Raw genomic sequence first — 20,472 nt, 5'->3', positions numbered from 1 at the left:
AACATCACATATTTTTGGTATTAACAAATTTGTAATGTCACGTATATCATCATTTATATTTATACTTTCTTTAAATGCCTTTCTTTTGATCTTTTGATTTGTTTAAATTAAATTTACAGGCCTTGTTTCAGTCGTTTGTCTCCCATCACTTTCTATATTTATTATATTACAATTTTCTATATATATATTTCTCTCTCTTCCCACACTTTCTATCTTTCCTTCATTGTTTCCCTAATAAATAAATAATAAATATAAATAATTAAAAATAAAATAATAATTCACCTCAGAGCCTCTCCTCTCCTCTCCTCTCCCATCCTTTCCGTTTCAATTTCTTCATCTGTTTGTCTGTCTCTATATATCTCACCTATCTCTCCCCCCTTTTCTCCTTTCTTCTTCGTCTTTATTATTTTCCATCAGACCACCATCTTCACTCCCACCTCTCATCAGGTTCCTCCTCAACCTTTCCTTCTCTAATTTCATCCCCTTTTTAATTTATTCTATTTTCCCGAAATTGTTTGGTCAGACACACACACACACACACACACAATTAAAAAATAACATTACCTTTTTCAAGCATCTAATTATAGATCCGTGAGACTGCATAGGTATCTATACGTTTCAACTCACAACAGATCTGTCTAGTTTTATACCTTTTTTATTTAATTCAAACGACAACGTTTAGCTCATCTCCAGATTTTTATGTATTCAAAACGACACCGTTTAGCTCATCTCTAGATTTTTAGATAATTATAACGACACCGTTTAGCTCATCTCAGATTGCAATTAATCAGATTAAAATTTTCCGGATCTTACTTTAAATTTCAGATCTGTATATTATTTTCTTAGATCCAGGGTTTGTGTCGGCAACTTTTTCGTATATATATATATATATTATAATTGTACGTAATTAACGATATTTTATGTTTATGCAGGTTTAATTTATCAAATAAATATCAAAAAAACAAGAGAAAAATGAATCACTGTGGAATTCATCAAAACAACACCTTTGCGCCATCCAGAGATGAGATGAGAAGCTCCGTTTCGGTTTCGGTATCTTTCGATAACGGCGAACCGATGGTTTGTCCCAAACCCAGGCGGCTTAGTCTTTTCAGTACCACCGTGAACGAGCCTGTTAGGTCTCTCAGATGGCAGATGTGGTAATTTTTTGTTCAAAAAGCCTTTTTTAACATTAATTTATATTAAAGTTTTGATCTTTATGCTGATTTGGGGTATTTTGGGCTATTTGCAGCTATCAGTCCGAAGGATATGAGTCAAAAGCCGGCCCTGAGCTTCTTGACATCATCTTTTCAAAGGTATTGAATTGATTTATCTTGTTTTTGGATTGTAATTGAAAAAGTTGCTGTTTAAGAGGTGTTTAAATTATCTGATTATTGTCTTTGCAATACACTAACGTTTTGTAAATAGTGTTTTTGATTAAAGACTTGAAAAAGTTGCTATTTGTCTTTTTTTTCTTTGTAAACAACAGTTTTTGGAAAAAAGGTCGAAGCTTTAGACGGATTAGCAAACGTACAATCTGTTTTGAAAACGCAACACAAGATTTAAGATGTGTGTGATGTATGCTAATGTATTGTTATGTGTATTGTTTTATAGGGTGGTGGATATGGAGGATCAGAACAAACATGTACACAGGTAGCCTCGTCGCCCCCGTTTTTCAGTGGGTCACCGCCGAGTAGAGTTTCTAACCCGCTAATCCAGGATGCACGATTTGGGGATGACAAGATCTCCCCCTTGTCGCCCCATTCTATTGTGCCCAACCCTGCAGTGTCTGGATCGCCGCCGCCGCCCCAAACATCTTCATCTGCAAGGAAAGGTGGATGTTTACGTGGCAATTTTGGTAACAAACCGGCTGTTAGGGTCGAGGGGTTTGATTGCCTCGATAGGGACAATAGGCGCAATTGCAGCATCCCTACCTTGGCCTGAAAAATCAAACCCTTGGTTATTCCTAAACATACTTTCTTCTTCGTTTCAAGTACATAAACAAATCGTTCTAGCAAAAAAAAAACTACAGTTAAAATCAGTCTATTTAATTCTAGCCTTCTAAGGAGGAATTTTGAAGAGATACAAGCAGTGAGCATCAGCCAGCGAGTTTCGTCACATTTAGTGTAAATAAGCGAGTCTTTAATCTTGATTTGTATGTAAGTAATTAGTGAGTTTAATGACCAAAATAATGGTTGAGAGTAAGTGAGAGAGTCTGTGTTTACGAGTCTTTCTTGGTTTAGTTTTAAGGTGTAATTACCCGTATTGTTTTGTAAGTATTAAGAGATCAAGTGGGTAATTTCCAATGCTCCAAATTTTCTGTTTTTGAGGGTCATTATGTAAGAAGAGCAATTTGATTTGCGATTTTATGAAGAGAAAAAATGTGTATAAAAGTTTCAAAATCGCAAATCTAGATGCGTTTGACATTGTAAATATTTTATTATCGTTATATAAACATGTTCATATGTTTTTGATTGATGCAATCATATGTTGACTTGATATTTTGTATTTTTACCGTGCCAAAAAACAAGTTCATATCTATTGTAGGGTCTGCTTGCTTTAAATATTAAGATTTTGGCCCAGCCTTACCTATAATGTGAACAACCAACCATGATTGCTTTTAAAATATGGTTAAAAACTCATACTCTTCTTCTTATTGGGATAATTGAATTGAATCTAGAGATGTGTAATTACTAATTAAACATTTTGGCATGTTGAGACAAGTTGTAATATTGAGCCATCTTGGCAATACAAGTTGTTGGACCTTTCGCTTTTAACTCACAAACAGTTCACATCATACTACGATTTTGGTGGTTAAATGCGATTGTCATTTATCAAGTTTATTTTCTTTTAGTCTCTTTTTTTTTGGTTTACATCACCAGCATGATCTGCTTACCTTATCTTTTATACACTCCCAAAGGCCAAAAGCCGTTAGCTTGAATGAATTTGGTGCTCTAAAGATAAATATTCGTTCTTGTAGCTCGTCTTTCGTGTACTGGTATAATTTTATAAACTAAAAACATGAACGTAACAAAATTATTCGAAGACATCATTATTATTTAACGTATGAAATTAGTACTCATTTGTTTAGATGTCATCATATAATAGAGATTGTAGCACTTAACTTCAGTACTGTATTAATTTCTCAGTGATGAGTTGATGACTTGCGTTATACACACGGTCGAACCACCTTTAGTGTAACCGATGCCGTGCTGATCATCAAAGTTGTGTCTTTGTAATATTAGTGATCATGAAAGTTGTGCGTTTGTATTTTTTTTTGTACCGTTGAATATTAGTGTAATCACACCGTATAAACATTTGGTTTAATGTAATATCTAGAGTGATGCCACCGCGATTGTGGATTTGTGGTTCGTCATTAATCATCAGTCTATGTGACCACATGAAGTATTCTTACTACCTTTTTTGTGCCGGCAAATAGAAATATATCAGAATATATTGATATAATCAATCTCCAACAAAAAGAAAATTACAAACGAGTGATTGCAATGAAAAGTGATAATTCGAGGTGCAAAATGAAGATATGGTTGACCAAATAAAAAACTTCAATATACAAAGGGAATCCTCTAAAATGTAACTAAAGAATTATCTTGAACTACATGAATTGAGACCCTGATCAAGACCTTCGTCGAGTAACCAAACTAATCATCCAAGAGCGAGCCGACTAAGGGTTGCCCATGCTGACCATCGTATTCATAGCTACCCTATGGTTGGACAAGATTTCTGCCAGTTCATGTTCATTAAGAAGTAATGACCCAGAACGATGGTTTTGGCTAACAATAGGAGTAACTCCCAATGCCGTCTTCTACGGGTTTTGGGTCCCAATACTGTCTTCGAAGGTGTATGTGGGATGTTGATATGTAGACAGCTTTACCCCTATCAAAGGTAGAGAGGCTACTTCCAGGTTCTATCAAAAGTAAAAAAAGATCTCCAGCCTTGCCAAAAATCTAACTTAATAGTGTTACGAAAACCTTTATCCTGTTTGTCATATTAAATAGAAGAATGTTTGTGAATGAAATAAATTTCTAGACTTAATTATCATAGTTTATTATTTGACTACAAATATTTTTGAAATTAATTGTGCAAGTAGTCATATATTGATATGAATGAATGCAACAGAATAGTGAAACAGTAATATGGTTACTACAACTCATTTTTTGTTATGAACGGTAATAACTTTATTAGAAAAACCCCTGCTGGAACTAGACCAGTGACCGAAAAAGAAGTCGCTCTTGTCTTACTTTTATCAACTAGCAAGACGCTATTTGCAAAAAGGTATAATTACAATATTAATTAAATTCTAGTCCTTCCCGAACATTAACTGCAAAAATTACAAGAAAAGTGAAAAAAACTCATGTCAATTATAGTTACTTAATACACAAAAAAAACTCTCAATCAATGAAGACCGGACCATCAGTTTTCATTTCATGGTGTTCTTGATGTAATCCCGAACATCAACGATAATAAACATAAGGAAATAAGAAAATTTCATGTATTGTATCATTAAGCATTCATACATAATACAAAGTGTTTTGCGTGTTAATGAAATTGTGAATGATACTTATTAGTCATTCAAATATTTTATATAATGGTGATGGTTATAATAAAACAATTATTAAAGTAAAACAAATAAAAAATTATTTTATTTTAATTAAAAATCATTGTGTATCATAATAATTTCCGTGCATCATTGTATATATTTAGCTCTATGGATCAATTTTTTCATGATCCAAAAATCATGATCTTATATTATTTGTTTTACATTAATAATTGTTGTAGAATAACTAAACTCTTTATATGATACACTACATGTGTGTTTAAACATCTTGTTCATAGCTAGAACGCGTTTAGTATTTTTTTGAAAGTCTTAACTTTCATCTTAAGCATTCGAGTTAGTTTAGGAGTAAAAGGTAAAATAAATCTCTTATATAAATATAACAAAATTGTTTTACAACTTTTTCCCTATGTGGCATGCTAACATTTTCTCTTTAGCTATTTTCTATAAATTTATGATGTTATAATTACTTTTTTTTTATTTTCAAAAAACTATTTTTCATATTAGGCCCTATGTTATCTCTTTTGTTACATATTATTTGTGTAACCTTATTAATATGAAAAAATGAGCGATCGTATTTTAGTTCTTTATTTTTAATTCTATACATACCATTGATTTGTGGTAGTTAGTTTTATTTTTTAATCACCTGATCGATTTTATATATTAATGTTCATCTTTACAAATATATTGTTATCTCCATATCAAAAATTATAATGTATCAAAAACAAATTACATACACCAACAACAATAACAACAACGGTACCCTATCCAGCAAAAGTCGGGTACCCAATCCGGCAAAAGTCGGGTTTGGGGAAGTTAGAAATGTAGACAGCCTTACACCTACACGAAGGTAGAGAGACTGTTTCCAGAAGGATCTCCAAAGCAGAAGGATCCCCGGCAAAGAAAAAGGCAAAAAATTAAGAGGGTAAAAAGTTTAGTAACCATACATGTCGGTTGTGTCGTCTGACTACTGATCGTTGTCGTATACCACTAATTAGCTAGGGTAAGTCGAGTATCGTTTCCACAGGGAATCATGGGAAAGTGTTAAACAATTTACAAGAATTAATTAATCTAGCCATAAACTTAAAACCGATTGATTGTTGATTTGATTTGATTAAAAACTAAAACTGTTTATGAAAGTAACAAATTAAACAATGATAATAAAGGAGATCATTCTCATGCTTCAAATTATGTTTTCAAAAGTATAACCTAACTTATGTTCATTGAAAATCACATAGACATGATTCGTTATAAGCTTGGATTGAATGAATGCTAAGAACTAATCAATTAGGTAGTGATGATTCACGATAATGAAAACCGGAGAATTGACACAACTGAATTATCTATTCAGTAACAAGATTACAAGTTCATAAGAGATTCTTCCAATAATAATTGATTAACAATAATTTGAAATCAAAAGATAAATGGAATTCATTCAAAGTTATAAACTAGTAATCATTCAAACAATCCAAACAACATTAGATGTTAAAAAGCTAATGTAAAATTAAACATCTAATCCAGCATGAACATAAGAAAAGTTGAATACAATTGTCTTACATAATTGTTCACATGGGAATGATCAAAAGAGAATTAGCCTAAAATCTTCATCATTGATATCATCATTGATTCTTCAATTAAGGCTTTAATCTCCATGGAATTGTGATTTGATGATGAAATTGGGGTCTTGGGAATGTTAGGAACTGCTCCAGGGATGAGAAAATATGAGTGGTAACTTCTACAAGTCGTCCAAGATATGATATAAACTGAAAATTAAATAAAACCCAAAAAATCGAATTTTTGTGCAGCAACTGGCGTAACCTACTACCCCCCTGGGCTTAAGTTACGCCCCTTGTATTTTCAACTGGCGTAACCTACTACCAAGTCTGGCGTAAGTTACGCCCTTTGTTTCTTCAAAATTCTAGATTTTTGTTTCTTGGTTCCTTGACTCGTTTCTTGATTCAATTAACTCCATTTCATCACCTAGTACTTGAAACACTTAACAAACATAAAGGTACCCCTAATCGTCTAGTAAGCTTCACAAAACAATTCGATTTTACATCTTAAGATCATGTATTCTAGGCGTTTATCAACTACATTACAATTAAAGAAAAATAGCAGACACTATATAACACACTTTAGCGTAAAATGAACAATACATAGTAAAAAATGGCATTTAAACCTATTAAACATCAACCTACAAATGTAATAAACATATCCATGTGCATACAACCAAGTAGGGATCCAACAATTACGACCGATATGTGTAAGAACTCCCTTAAATCCCCTCACAGCAAGCTAAAGAAGCAAATATGGTTGAACCAGACATACATAGAACTCTCCTAGATTACATACATAATTTTATATATTTTTTTGTTTTAACTCTTTAATTATACGGCCTGGGTTGAAGCCGGATTGATTAGCTAGTTATTGTTAAAAAAGAAATATATGCGACTCTGTATGATACATGAGAAAATAAAAATAGAAAATGATAAACTATTCTAATAACTAGCTTAAAAATCCTCCGCCTAAACTTAAAAGAAGACATGTGGAATGCACTCAATTTTTTCTCCGAATCTTATCTATTGATTTATACAAATGTCATAATCTTATTATTAAAAATATATGTTGGATAAGTAATCCGTACGTACACCACATGAACTGTTTTATACACCACAAGTCCACAACTATTGTTGTGTATGTGGTTTTTATGGCCCAAATGTCACTTCCGCATCTCATGATCATTGAACATATGATCGATATGCACGAGAAGAAACTACAATAAAGCTTAACATATGCCCCTACCGAAAACATGTGACATACGTCAAATAAACCAAACTGATGCACGTCGTAAGTCTACAACCGTAAGTTAGCAATTATAATTTATAAATTAGCTTTCAACGAGAGACCCTACAGAGTGACGACCCACTCAATAACATAATAGATAAATAGGGCCATAAACAATTCACTAACAAACCAATATGGACTAGTCTTATCATAATCACATGACAAAAAAGAGTGATTTTATTTGGATTTTGGAGACAAACGTTAATATCAGCTAATTATAAAGGAAATACTAGACTTACAAATATATTATTATAAACTACTAAACTAGTATGCTACCAAGAAAAGAATAAAGATGATGAATTAAAAAAAAAAAAACTTAGCGTATTTGGCCCACTTCATGTGTTATAACAATTTGTAAATATGTATGTAATTTTTTTATATCCTAATGTGTAAAAGGATATCAATCGATGTAGGCCATATAATCCTAAATCCTCCTAATGTGTTGCTCCTGTGTGGAGGACACTTTGTGTGGTTTGTACTCTCATTTTGGCCCATGCCATTCTGCATATGGTGGTGTCTTTAATGAGTAATTGACTACGATGTTATTTTTGTTTTTATTTAAAAAGTGAAATAATTATATCTGAACCCAGATGAGGCCCGATTAATGGACAATATATGCTAAATCATGATATCTTATGATTAACAACTACTTAAATTTTGTTTTGTTATATGTACATAATAAAATTAATTCGTAGAGAAGCATGTACCAAACTAGTGAACTACCATCATTAGATATACAAATATACGATTACGACACCTTACTTTGATTGTACTTTCTTAAATGATTTTTTTCCCCTTCATATTTACCTTTTTGTTCTTGAACGTAATTTCTTTCCAACTTTAATTTTGAAGAATTTAGTACATCAACTAGATTTTAGACCCGTGTCCAACACTGGACACAGGGTTTACGATAATATCAATATTAGATGTTCATATATTTAATTCATAAAAACATATAATTTTGAACGTATACAGTTCTAAGTGTTATACTTTGCAAGTTGTAGTACAATAATCACGTGTTCGTCACTGTCATTGTTAGCTAGGACATATTGATCGAATTGTTTGTCATAGTCATTTCACAAGGCACATGTTACAATAATTTCTCTATTATAGAATTTTGAAACCAGTTTTACTCATAATTTATTATTATTATTAAAGATAATTAAGAATTAAAATATAAACATACTTATGATGATGATGTACAGGACTGTCTCCAAAATAGTAAAAAAATTCAGGGCCCAAGGCAAAAGAAAAAATTAGACCCGTAAATGCTATTCTAATGAACTTTGATGAACCAAATGAACATATAAATGGAAAAGTAAATAATGAGTCTGTTGAGTGTAGAGAAAATATGAATAAATGTAAAAGGTGTCGTAATTTCACTTATGTAGTTACGTGTATCTACACAAATTTGGGCCCCTTAAAAGTTTGGGCCTAGGCTTGAGCCTTTGTTTCCTTGCCTAGGAGCCGGCCATGATCCTGTACTTGACATTCAAGTATATGTATTTGATCATGATGCGGACTCATAACATGAATAGGCTTACTTTCAATCACATGTCCTATGATTATTAGATTAAAATTAGGATTGTTTTCTTACTCTTTGATAACAATTAGAATTCTTGATTTGAGTGACAATTGAAACTTTAAAAAATTAAATATAAATACCTTATGTAACCTTTTTAAAAAATCTTCTCAAGTTGATGCTAAAAATAAATATAAATTAAGTATCGAGGGCTAAAAAGTGTAAATTATTGATGGAAAGCAAAAAAGTGTAAATTAATGAAATTTTTTCTACAAATTAATATAAACAATAATATAATAATATATTTGGATAATGATTATTAGAATTTTTAGTTTATAGCTAATCTAAATGATGACATAAGCGAGAGTCAATTTAATAAAATTAAGCGATTTGATTGGTTAATAAGTCATTAGTTCAGCTGTCTTATAGTATATATTAAGATATTTTGTATTTTTTGTAAAAAGCTACAAATGATCGATGTCCCATGTATTATAGTCTCTGAAAAGACGGAATGGAAGTCAAAGCAGTGGTTCCATGGGGGGCTTTACAGCTAAGATGGTCGAAGAAAAGCAAATTGATTTGTGATTGATTGCGTTAAAACCGGCAACCGCTTCTCATATAGCTCTACGCCGTTTAGCTTTTGTCCTTTAAATCGGTTTTTAACAAATAAGTTTGAGAATATATTGATTATTGATCTATAAAAGACCAAAAGATCTTTAAATTTGGAATTTGATACCTCTACTATATTTTAGGGATGAAAATGGACACTTGAATCGTATCCAACTAACTAAGCTACTATATATTCAAACTCGAAGAAAGTTCATAAGTTGACCAATTCAAATAACATCTCCAAGTTGTATTCATGAGACAACCCACTTGAGATAAATAGACTAAAGCCAATATAAGTTCTTGAAAGGTGCAAGTTAAGGTTTGAATGATAGAATTTAAATTGGTTTTCTAAAAATACTTGCTTCTCATAAACATCTATCGTTTGAACGGAATGCATGATCGTGATGAACTAATGACACTTGCTCCCCATGAGGTTTTCACTCAATAACATTCTCATTCGCCCCCTTCATTCCGTCGTTGAACAAATCAATTCGACTGTAAACATTGGTTTTATAATTGAAGATTTTTTAGGAATGAGTAATCTACGGAGTTAGTACGAGGAAATGTATAAAGATGAGTGAAGTGTGGTAAAATAGTGTGATGTAGTTGTGTTTTAAACGATTTTTTTTTAATGCATAAAAAGATATAACTCACACAAGGGGATAAGAATCCTCTAAGTTGTATCAACTTTATAAGTGAAGTTGGAAGAATCTAACCCTTAAATTAAAATAAAAAGTCAAAATTTAAGTTAGTTAATTTTTAAATCTCAACCCTTGATTTTAATTCAAATGTTAAAAGTTGTCCAACTTCACTTATAAAGTTGATATAGCTATAAATAATGTTTATCCCATATAAGACGTTCTTGTCTTTTTTATTTTTTTATATTTCAAAAAGGTTGATTTTCCTTTTTGTTTTCATTTAGGCAAGGATTTTCTGCTTTTGTTTATATTCCATCCGACGTCTTTGATGTCTTCATTTGGAACAAACCAATAGATGCACCTTAACGAACATGCCATCATATATAGTAGCGTCCTTTTTGGACGTCCGTCAGACACCGTTTAAACGTGCTATGAAAAACGGCCTTAGTACATAAATTTATACTTTATAACATTTAATTAATAATAATAATTAATATAAAGTAAGCTAGTGGGTAACAAACATTCTCCAAAGAAAAGAAAGCATAAAAATACATTCAATGCATGCTAGTTTTGAAGTTAAAAAGAAAAAAAAGGCCAAATCCAGTTTTTTCCTTGTATAAAAAAGTTTTAAATTAATGCAAATCTCAAATCAAAAAGCAATCGAAAACGCGAATATTGACAATTTGACACAACTTTATCGTGTTTATCGAAGCGCGCCTTTTTATTTTTTCATTTTTTTTTAGCAAAGCCAAGGGAAAGCAACAGCACACTCTAGAAGCTTTTCACACTTTCCTCACTTCACTCTCTCTCTCTCTCTACAACAACAAAAAGCAAGGAGAAGCTGCAGAAGCGGGAAAATGGCGGAAGGAAAAGGATCAAGCTTAGTGCATCTACTTGTTATCATCTTATGTTTAGTTGCTTTTGGTTTCTCCATTGCTGCTGAACGACGTCGTAGCACTGTACTCTCTCTCTCTCTCTCTCTCATCTGTTATTCATTATTTTTACTGTTTAGTTACAGTATTCATATCAATAGCAAAGCAATTTTAGGGTTTTTATATCAGAGCATTGTTAGTATATATATATATATATATTAGTGTTCGATTTTTATTTTTCACATTTGCTAGATTAATTATGCTCATTTACATGCTAGATCTGTTTTTTTTTTTTTTTTTTAATTTTTATTTTTTATTTTTACGTGTTAAGCTTAATTAAAAAGGACGAAAAAAATTATAATTATTTGTACATTAATAATGATTAAATCCTACTTAGAATTACAGTCACTAGATTATTGTCTAGCGGCCAAATACATAGAACATATTGTTTAATTATTTCGATCATTGGTACTTCAGCAGTATGCTACCGACTAATCTGCCGGGTAGTAATCAGAATATATGTATTATTTATGAGAATTATATACTAAAAAATTAGTAGCATTACTTGCCTCTGGGAACTTGCCGAGCCAGTTGAAAGTTCATGTAGTTGTGAATTTTGATAATCTGTATTGTACAAAAGATGGCTTGTTTATGATTTGTCTTACGAAAACTTTATTTGATAACAGGGAACCATTCATACAGATGAAAAAACCAATGCTACTTATTGTGTTTACGATTCAGATGTTGCAACTGGATACGGTATTGGAGGCTTTTTATTTCTACTCTCAGGTGAATCATTGCTTATGACGGTGACCAAATGCATGTGTTTTGGAAGGCCTTTAGCACCTGGCGGAAATCGAGCTTGGACCATTATCTATTTCACAGCATCATGGTAAAACTATCAGTTTTTGTAATCCTGTTCATTCCCTATTGTTAATCATAAGCTATCTTGATAGATTGTTGTTGCACCTGCATAGTTTGGTGAATGTTCCAATTCCGAAAACGACTTAGCGGTTAAGTATTCAAACATATACACTGCAAGTAACACTAGAGGTTGTTAACAGATCCAGTGTGTTGCTTTTACAAACCTATATTTGGGGAAATCCTTAAGATAATTGAGCCAGTTTTCCTATATGTGACCCACAATTACAGTATAGGCAAAGTAACAATTTATCTTTTCCAAGATTAACTTGTACATTGATAGATGTTGTGGTTGTAAGACTGTTGTCGCGGTTGCTCTTGACATCTTTTGACGGTTCTTACCTTTTCTACTTTGAAGTCTTACTATGAATATAGCTAGATACCATGACAAGTTTTTATCATCATCTAATCTACCTACCAAGATACATATATACCCTAGAACAAAGACTTATCACAAGGTGTTTATACACGAGGTTATCAGTAGTTGTAGCTTACACATGTGTTGTTTTGATTATTGTGTTTTGCTTGAACAGCTATCATTTTTATCTCAATTCTTTTAGTTTCCATAGTTTTATATCTTCAAATAATCAAAGCTTAGTCCTTTATCGTTCGGTCTAAGAGTAACAAATGCAAGATGCACTATGGTATTGTGAGAATTCCGAGATGTTTAATTATATATATATATGTATGCATATCTCATTCTAAGGCTGGGATACGTTTAATCTTTACGTTTCAACCTAAGTCAACCTTACATAACTTAGTTGTAATCTATCGCTCTACCCCGTTTTAGTGTCAAAACGTAAAAGGGATTTATACTAGTACGAGTGGATGTGAGCCTGTGAGATTCGAGAAAATTAATGGTAGACAAAGGAATGATTGGGATAGCTGGCGTAACAGAGACGACTTCCAGGAAGTGTTATCTATCTTTATGAAATTAACATTGGTTAGGCCTAGTTAATTGAGAGGATAACATAAAAGCTTCTTTCGTGTAAAAGGGAAATGCTTTAGTTGAAGAAAGACACTTGTTCTTTGTGAACATGAACTTGAATTTCTTGAGTCATTGATTCTAATTATGTATAAAATAAATTACACAATTCTAAATGAAGAGAGTGCCAACAGAGGCAAATGCAGTTGCATGTAGGTGTGCTAGATCAAAGAGTTCTTACTAGTTACAACATTAGTTAACATTACCTAAGTTTGTCAACTACTATTCCCTAATTAATATATATAATTTTGCCATTCATCTCCTGACCTCTAAAGGCCACTCGTCAAACAGTAATTGGTGCGCATAGAGCTGGCATGCTTGTTTCTGACTGAGTTACACATAGTTGAGTTAGACATATGTATAATGGTTGAAGATACATGTAACTTAGTGTCACTCTGCCTTGATGGCATCCTTTGACGGTTGTGGTATAGCTCAAATTTGTTAATTGGCTTTACAAGTCACTTGTTGTATAGCAATTAAAGAGGGTGGTAAATGTTGTCAATCGGTTATTGGTTGATAGCTATGATGTATTGTTTGGGTTTAGTATATAGCTTGTTTGGTATGCTGTTCACCCAACATGTCCTCCTATGGATCATTTTACTATACTCAACATTGTTGGAGTCTTGGTATCGTACAAGGCATATCAAATTTGCCAACTACCAAAAAAAGTTAAATTGATGTTATTTAGTATGTTGATACTCTTTCTCGATAGTCGATACTGCAACTTTCTGTTTAATCACTTTTGGGTCTGAAGCTTACCTATTTGGTTGAATGAAGACTCCCACACACAAGTCATAAGAATGTTTACTTATGCAAAACAAAGTCATAGAGGGAGACAGTAAAATATGAAGGGAATAGAACTCTCAAAATGTGACAAGAATGATTGTGTCTATCATGTTTGACCTTTCATTTCAATTGAGCTTTATGTTTTTGAAAAAAGTATGGTTTGGATAGAGGTGGCAAAAATGGGCTTGTCAAACAGGTTGGTAATGGGTCAAAACTATTGACTTTTCTGTTCTCAGTTTCTCACTAGGGTGAGGTTGGTCTGTTTGCATATCTTTTTGATTTTTATATATAAGTTTGGATGTTAAATTCTAAATGGGAATAAAGCATTACTCTTTTCATAGTAAGGCAAACTAGGAGGTTTATGCTCCAATAAAACACTTTGGGTGATTTGTTTGCCCATATTAACAGCACCCATTATTGAAAAATGTTGTGTTTTTAATTCATGTACGCATATGACGATTTTTTGTCTGCCGGGTTTAAATTATGATACACCCACACGAGTTAATAAAGTACAAGAATTCCCAACCTTATTCTTTGTTTCGTACAGGATGACTTTTCTGGTAGCTGAAGCTTGTCTGATAGCTGGAGCAAAGAAGAATGCTTACCATACACAATACAAGGGTATGACCGGAAGCTTCTCATGTGACACATTGAGGAAAGGTGTTTTCATTGCAGGGGCCGTGTTTGTTGTGGCAACCATGGTTCTGAATGTGTATTACTATATGTACTTTACCAAGGCTACGACCCAGCCTGCTCACAAAACCAACCGCTCTAACTCAACGGTTGGTATGACTGGTTATGCATAGACCTTGTTTCTCCACTATAAGGTAGGTTGAGTTTTTGCTATTAAAGCTGTACATTTAGCATATGGTTGCAATTATTTGTCTGATATGAGAAATGGTTCTTATCATATTAGTTAAGAATATTTGCTTTGTCACATGGTCCATTGGGTTTAACCTGCTTTTGGTCTTTTTAGTGGGTCTTCTCCATTATTTCATAGGAATTTAGTGTCAGACCTATGTTCAAGAAAAGTTAGTAAATACTTGATCTAGGGAATCTTGGTCATTGGGATCAAACACCCTTCGCTAAGAATGTGTAGACCCATAATCCGCTTGATCTGTGAAAACCGTTTTCCCAGTTCAATCCATAAAAACCTACGTTTTGCGGAGTTGGTTCTGTCGTTCTGATTTGGGTAGTTTTGAGATTTAATTTTAGTTTATCTTATTAGGATGAGAATAAAGTAGCAAGAATGGGTACATGTTGAGATCTGATTTTGTTTTAACTGGCCTCTTGAATGTGGTAAACATGTATTCAGGCATGTGGGATGTTCTTTTTGGAATATATATCACAGATATTTCATCTTTGTCTTATGGGAAATGATAAAAATATTATGTAGCTCTGTACATTCCAACTGGTTCTTACTTTGATACAAATTTTGGATCAAATAACCAGAATCCATTTTAATCTATGTGGTTATGCGATGAACATGATGTATCAGGAGGCTGCATGCTTTTTAGATTTTCGTTTGTTTGAATGTAGTGGTCATGTTTTTAGACACATATATTCTAGCTATATACTCTATCCAGTTTTGTTCATTCAACTCGGAGTAATTTCTTGTAAACTGTGGATTAGTATCCTCTTTAATCTCTTCGGTTTTGAGCGCATGGATCTTTTTTTGTTAGTGTAATGAAGATCAAATAGTGGTTAGATCTTCCTCCCAATCGTACCAACTTGGTTCCTAACAACTTGTCTGTTTATTTATTAATTTATTTTGTTCAATAGATATGATCAAGGTGTGGAAAGGGCCAGCACAAGAAGACATACATTAAACGTGTCATGTTAGTTATCAGGAATGAAGAATCCTTAAGTGTGGGTCATGTGTATAATATGCTTGGGCCACCGTTGTTTCTAGTAAAATGCTACCAACAACCAGGTTCCACAATTTTCAAACAATTATTCAAAACTTAAGGGTAAGTCTGGTTTGTAGTCGGGTTCTATTATTGGTATGTCTTCAATAAATTAGAGAGTATGAAAATGGGAATCAAAATTCAAACCCTGGGATTGATTGAATCTTAACAAGCGGAATATTAGTAATCACTCTTCGTATCATCTTTTCATTGCTAAACTCTCAAACCAAACGTACCAACAGATAGTTGTCATAATGTTATTATAGTTATTGGTATAGTAATTTTGATAATGGGACTAAAAATGTTACTGTAAGTTGTTTAGCTCAGTGTTTGAATCATCAAGCATTCAGAATGCCTTAATCGTGTTCAAAAAGATTTTGCATACGAAAACAAGATATTATTGTTAGATGATGTAAGCGTATTGGAACTAAACCTTTTCATTTTATATCGGATTGCCTTGTTTTAATCGACATGTTGAAGCCATAGAACAAGGTGGGTAAGAAAATTAACTTGATTAAGCGAACAACTATTTGTGTATATATATATCTCCTTTACTCCTAATGCCTTCTTAGCTTTTAAGTTGTATCCACCAACATTATGAGATCAACATATTCATCATATGTTTATATAATCGCCAAATGTAGTAGATCAACTTATATGCTATCAATGTAATTAGTTGTCACTTTGAAAATCATTAAAATTGTAATTTACTACGAGAAAGAACTAAATATTCGCTGTTACTAGGAGTATTACCTTCACTTTTTTTAATTACTGGCGAAAAAAGACAATGTTGTCTAGCTCTAAAATCGAGGTATGTGTTCTATACACCGATATATAAATGACACAATGCACACAGAACGAAATTGAGTGCATTGATTTGAAAAGATTTTATAATATACTCATATCTATACTATTATATAAAAAAAATAACACCCCCTCTCATCAAATGTTGAAATGTAACCATGTGAATATACGAAAGTACCCTTCCTTTATTTCAATTCAAATGCATTCCTACTTAAACTATTTTCACATTCTCACTTCAATTAAATATCCACTTATATTGTTAATACATGTATTTTTTGTTAATGTTGGCTGATATTGAAGATACGGTATCATCTAATTAATTGTTCACTGATACTGTTTTTGGTAATCATGACATCGAACGCATTGTCAATGGTATCCGCTGCAACGCACGGATACCATGCTAGTACTATACTAGTAAAAATTACAGTAAAAGGTTTGAGTGATATATAAATCGTCTCATGAATGATGGTAAAACTTGATTTAATTACAGTAAAAGGTTTGAGTGATATATAAATCGTCTCATGAATGATGGTAAAACTTGATTTCTAACAGATTAATTTCATATCCAGACATCCAGTGTTTAGTTTCATTATATATTATGCATTGTCCTTATATGTAGTTCTAGTATAGTTGTAATCACTAATCACCCACATATTGCATCTTGTTTATCATATACTGTGGACCTGTGGTCATGGCAACATAGGCTAGTGATGTAAAAGGATGGACGGTACGTTATATTTCAGTTCATTGATAGTGGAGTAACATAAAAGAGTGCTAGGATTTTTTATTTTTATTTTTTTACGTCTAGTATTGTGTCGATCCTTATGCTGATATCAAAATCATCAAAATTACCTTGTGAAAAAATTATATATCTCACGAATTGACTTCAAAGTAATAACCATCATCTATAGATAATTAATAATCTTACCGTATATAATGCTTGTAGTTTGCACTTATTTTTATAAACATTTCTTATTGACAATTATTACTGCCAAGCACAATTCCCTTCATAAGATGCTGTCTATGGTTTTTGCATATTTATGAGTATTTTATAGTCTTTTTTGTTCTTATATCAATTTTGGCTCCATTCTTTGCATGAAAACTAGAAACAATCATCTTTCTCGATCTCTCACTATAAACCTACAAACAAAAAACATCTTATATAGTCCATCCAAAAACAGGACTACAAGAGTGAGCTAACTATTATTATAAATATAAATCGGTAGATAAACAATCTGGAGTCCTGAACACACATACAGATTGTTGAACCACTTTATGTGCGTTTTTAGCGACGATGTCATAGTCCGACGGGGCGACATAAGGAAGGTGTATGTAGTGGTGGTGTTGATCATGTTATCAGTTTTTCAAATATGGGTTTTGAGTAATGATCATTGCAGTATAAGATCATTCACACCTCTGCCGCCATCACTACAAACGCTACCACCACCACCACCACCACCGCCAGAAGATTCTGATGAGGCTGTAAAACGATCAAAACTTTATAGAAAGTTTTTCAATGGCAAATATCCTCGCAAAAGCTTTCAAGAAAACAAAAGGATTGTACCTAGCTGCCCTGACCCTCTTCACAATTAAGCGCTAGCTACGTCTTAATAATTACTTCCTTTATTTCCAGATTTTCATGTACTTTTGTTACATCGTCCAAAATACCCACGTTTTTCTTGGGCTAGCTAAACCGTGGGTATTTTGGTACCATCTATTTATTAATTAATTTATTTATTTTGAACGGTAATTTGTTTTGGGCTCAACAACATTGCTTCTTCTGATCATCTGATCATGTATATGATGTTTTTGAGATTTTAACAACAGATTCATATATGGTCAACTACCATATATTATCATGGAAGATTTATAAGTATATATATATTTAGGTATCAACTTCTGCTTTAACTTCCTTGAATATTGATTGTTTTTGTCTACGTATTCAACTCTTTGCTTACACCAAAAATTACTTTAATTAATAAACCAAAATATAAAGCAGATTATATGTACAGCACTCAAATCATACATTTTGGTTAAAAAAAAAACTATTTATCGCATTGTATGGTATAGTAATTGTAAGTTATGGTATATTTTGTTGGCTCTAGCCCTGGATATTATATATATATATATATATATATATATATAAATATTAAAACAATAAGAATTCTAGCTTTTTAAACCCTCTTTAATTTAAAACTATTTTTAAAATTTGCCACATAGGATTTTATCATATGTGTCATCTCTATAATTTTCCACATATTTATTTATTTATGCAATAAAATATATTAAATATATATTGGTATGTAAAAAATAAAATTATGAAATTAATAAAATTGATTTTGTTTCCTAAAAACCAACATTAGTTTCATATATAGATTACATAATTGTGTCGACACATCACACCATTGTCATATTTTTTTTAAAAGTTGGTTTTTGATTTCATCTTCAAATTCTTTTCGAACTTTCAATATGAAAAGTAATTGGGTTGTTCAATTTTATGTGCTTTATACATCATTATATTTCTCAAAAAATTTATATGCTTTAATGTATTATTATATATTAGTTCATGTTCATTTTTATTCTTTTTACGTTGGTTATTTTAAATAGCCGCACATCGTGCGGTAGTTATATGCCTATATAGATTGTTTCATAAAGAAATTCGAATATGCCTCATACATGATTTGTGGGTACGTATGAACTAAATTGTAGTTAAAAAAAACCGATGATTGAAGTATATTTATGATAAACCATAATGATAAATTTAATATATTTATAGATGTATCAAATTCTGTGATACGATTATCATTACCCATTATCTTAACGTTAAATGTTACTCGTATATCCTGTTATTGATATAATAAAGTTAATTAATTGTAAGTTCCTATACTATGAGTAAGGCTCTCCGGAGTCGGGCGTGTCTAGCCCAAAACTCGCCCGGAACACCACCCCCCATAGCCGATTGCGCCCCTTGCCCCCTCCAGGCGGAAAATTTCTCTCGCGGATTCCCCTTTGACCAAAGCTTGTTTTCCGTGCCTCCTCCTTTCCAACGGATACTTTTCAATTTTTATTTTTTATTTTTTTTCTTTCTATATATACAACCTATTTACATTCAACCAACATAAAAAACCAACACAAAACCAAAACAAAACCAACATCCCTTCCAAAAATTATACAAAACATACACTACATTATTTAACAATTATGGAAGATATCGATGAGTTTTCATCATCTAGTTCTTCATCAAGTGGTGGTTCAACTGATCTAGACGAGGCTATTGAGAATATAATCGTTTTGATGATAAACACTATGTTACAAGCCGCAAGAGAAGAAGAAGAGGAGGGGGCGCACCAATACCGCGTGTTCCCGGTTTTAGGCAAAGGGCGATCCTAGATCGTAGACGGCATGAGGCAAACGAACGGTTGATGCAGGGAAACACATAACATGTTATTGGCTGATTTGGTGGATCATGTATGGAACAACCGCACCAGGGCGGACGAGGAAGAATACGTGCCGCCTACCGTTGAGTCCTACTTTTGCGATGACGACTAGTTTTTATTCTAATTTGTTGTATGGTGTGTTTGAACTTTAATAATCATGTATTTGAACTTTAATAATCATGTATTTGAACTTTAATAAGTAGTTTTTATTTTATTTTGTTTGTATTTTTCATTTATAGTAAGATTTTTTTTTTATTAAAAAAAATGGACGTGAAAAAAAAAACAAAAAAAAAACAATGATTGGAATGTGACAAGTGTCACAACTCCTTCCAACCTGAAAACTACTTCACTCCCCTCTTTTTCTACCAAAATATTCTTTCTTATATGGCGCCCTCTCCATCTTGCCCCACTCCTTTTAGCCTAAATGATAATGCTTAATATGAAAACCCTTCTTCTTTACTTTACAAATATAATAATAAAGGTTTTACTTGTCTTTTAGCCTAATACTAATGTATAAATTAATTAATGCAACATACCATGTGAAGTCATGTGTACTTCTCTTGATTTCCAAAATGTG

General features: G+C 32.3%; 2 protein-coding genes across 4 annotated transcripts; both read left to right on the top strand.

Moving 5' to 3' along the window:
- The first annotated feature begins 230 nt into the window (after positions 1-230).
- LOC122578112 lies at positions 231-2,480 on the top strand. 2 transcript variants are annotated; one of them, XM_043749997.1, is made up of 4 exons: positions 231-605; positions 933-1,157; positions 1,250-1,313; positions 1,612-2,480. In XM_043749997.1, exons 2-4 carry the CDS (start codon positions 973-975, stop codon positions 1,939-1,941), a joined length of 579 nt encoding a protein of 192 aa, XP_043605932.1. In that variant the 5' UTR covers positions 231-605; positions 933-972; the 3' UTR covers positions 1,942-2,480. The 2 variants fall into 2 exon arrangements, with proteins under 2 accessions (XP_043605932.1, XP_043605931.1); XM_043749996.1 differs by having other exon boundaries at positions 232-447.
- An 8,358-nt stretch (positions 2,481-10,838) lies between these two features.
- On the top strand, positions 10,839-15,844 carry LOC122580154. 2 transcript variants are annotated; one of them, XM_043752425.1, is made up of 4 exons: positions 10,839-11,142; positions 11,742-11,947; positions 14,295-14,574; positions 15,530-15,844. In XM_043752425.1, the coding sequence occupies exons 1-3, from the start codon at positions 11,041-11,043 to the stop codon at positions 14,551-14,553; spliced, it is 567 nt and encodes a 188-aa protein (XP_043608360.1). In that variant the 5' UTR covers positions 10,839-11,040; the 3' UTR covers positions 14,554-14,574; positions 15,530-15,844. The 2 variants fall into 2 exon arrangements, with proteins under 2 accessions (XP_043608360.1, XP_043608359.1); XM_043752424.1 differs by lacking the exon at positions 15,530-15,844 and having other exon boundaries at positions 10,842-11,142; positions 14,295-14,684.
- Positions 15,845-20,472: the final 4,628 nt, after the last annotated feature.

The sequence above is a fragment of the Erigeron canadensis genome, chromosome 8 (assembly GCF_010389155.1).
Source record: "Erigeron canadensis isolate Cc75 chromosome 8, C_canadensis_v1, whole genome shotgun sequence".
NCBI classification, from domain to species: Eukaryota; Viridiplantae; Streptophyta; class Magnoliopsida; order Asterales; family Asteraceae; genus Erigeron; species Erigeron canadensis.
Note: the sequence above shows the minus strand (reverse complement) of the source record. Positions and strands in the feature narration are given on the sequence as shown.

What these genes read in the sequence shown, in the direction of transcription:
- LOC122578112 (XM_043749997.1), top strand. Translation starts at nt 973, where the DNA reads ATGAATCACTGTGGAATTCATCAAAACAACACCTTTGCGCCATCCAGA. An exon ending in TCTCTCAGATGGCAGATGTG is followed by an intron (nt 1,158 to 1,249) that starts GTAATTTTTTGT and finishes GGCTATTTGCAG; the next exon opens with CTATCAGTCCGAAGGATATG. An exon ending in TTGACATCATCTTTTCAAAG is followed by an intron (nt 1,314 to 1,611) that starts GTATTGAATTGA and finishes ATTGTTTTATAG; the next exon opens with GGTGGTGGATATGGAGGATC.
- LOC122580154 (XM_043752425.1), top strand. Translation starts at nt 11,041, where the DNA reads ATGGCGGAAGGAAAAGGATCAAGCTTAGTGCATCTACTTGTTATCATC. An exon ending in CTGAACGACGTCGTAGCACT is followed by an intron (nt 11,143 to 11,741) that starts GTACTCTCTCTC and finishes ATTTGATAACAG; the next exon opens with GGAACCATTCATACAGATGA. An exon ending in ATCTATTTCACAGCATCATG is followed by an intron (nt 11,948 to 14,294) that starts GTAAAACTATCA and finishes TGTTTCGTACAG; the next exon opens with GATGACTTTTCTGGTAGCTG.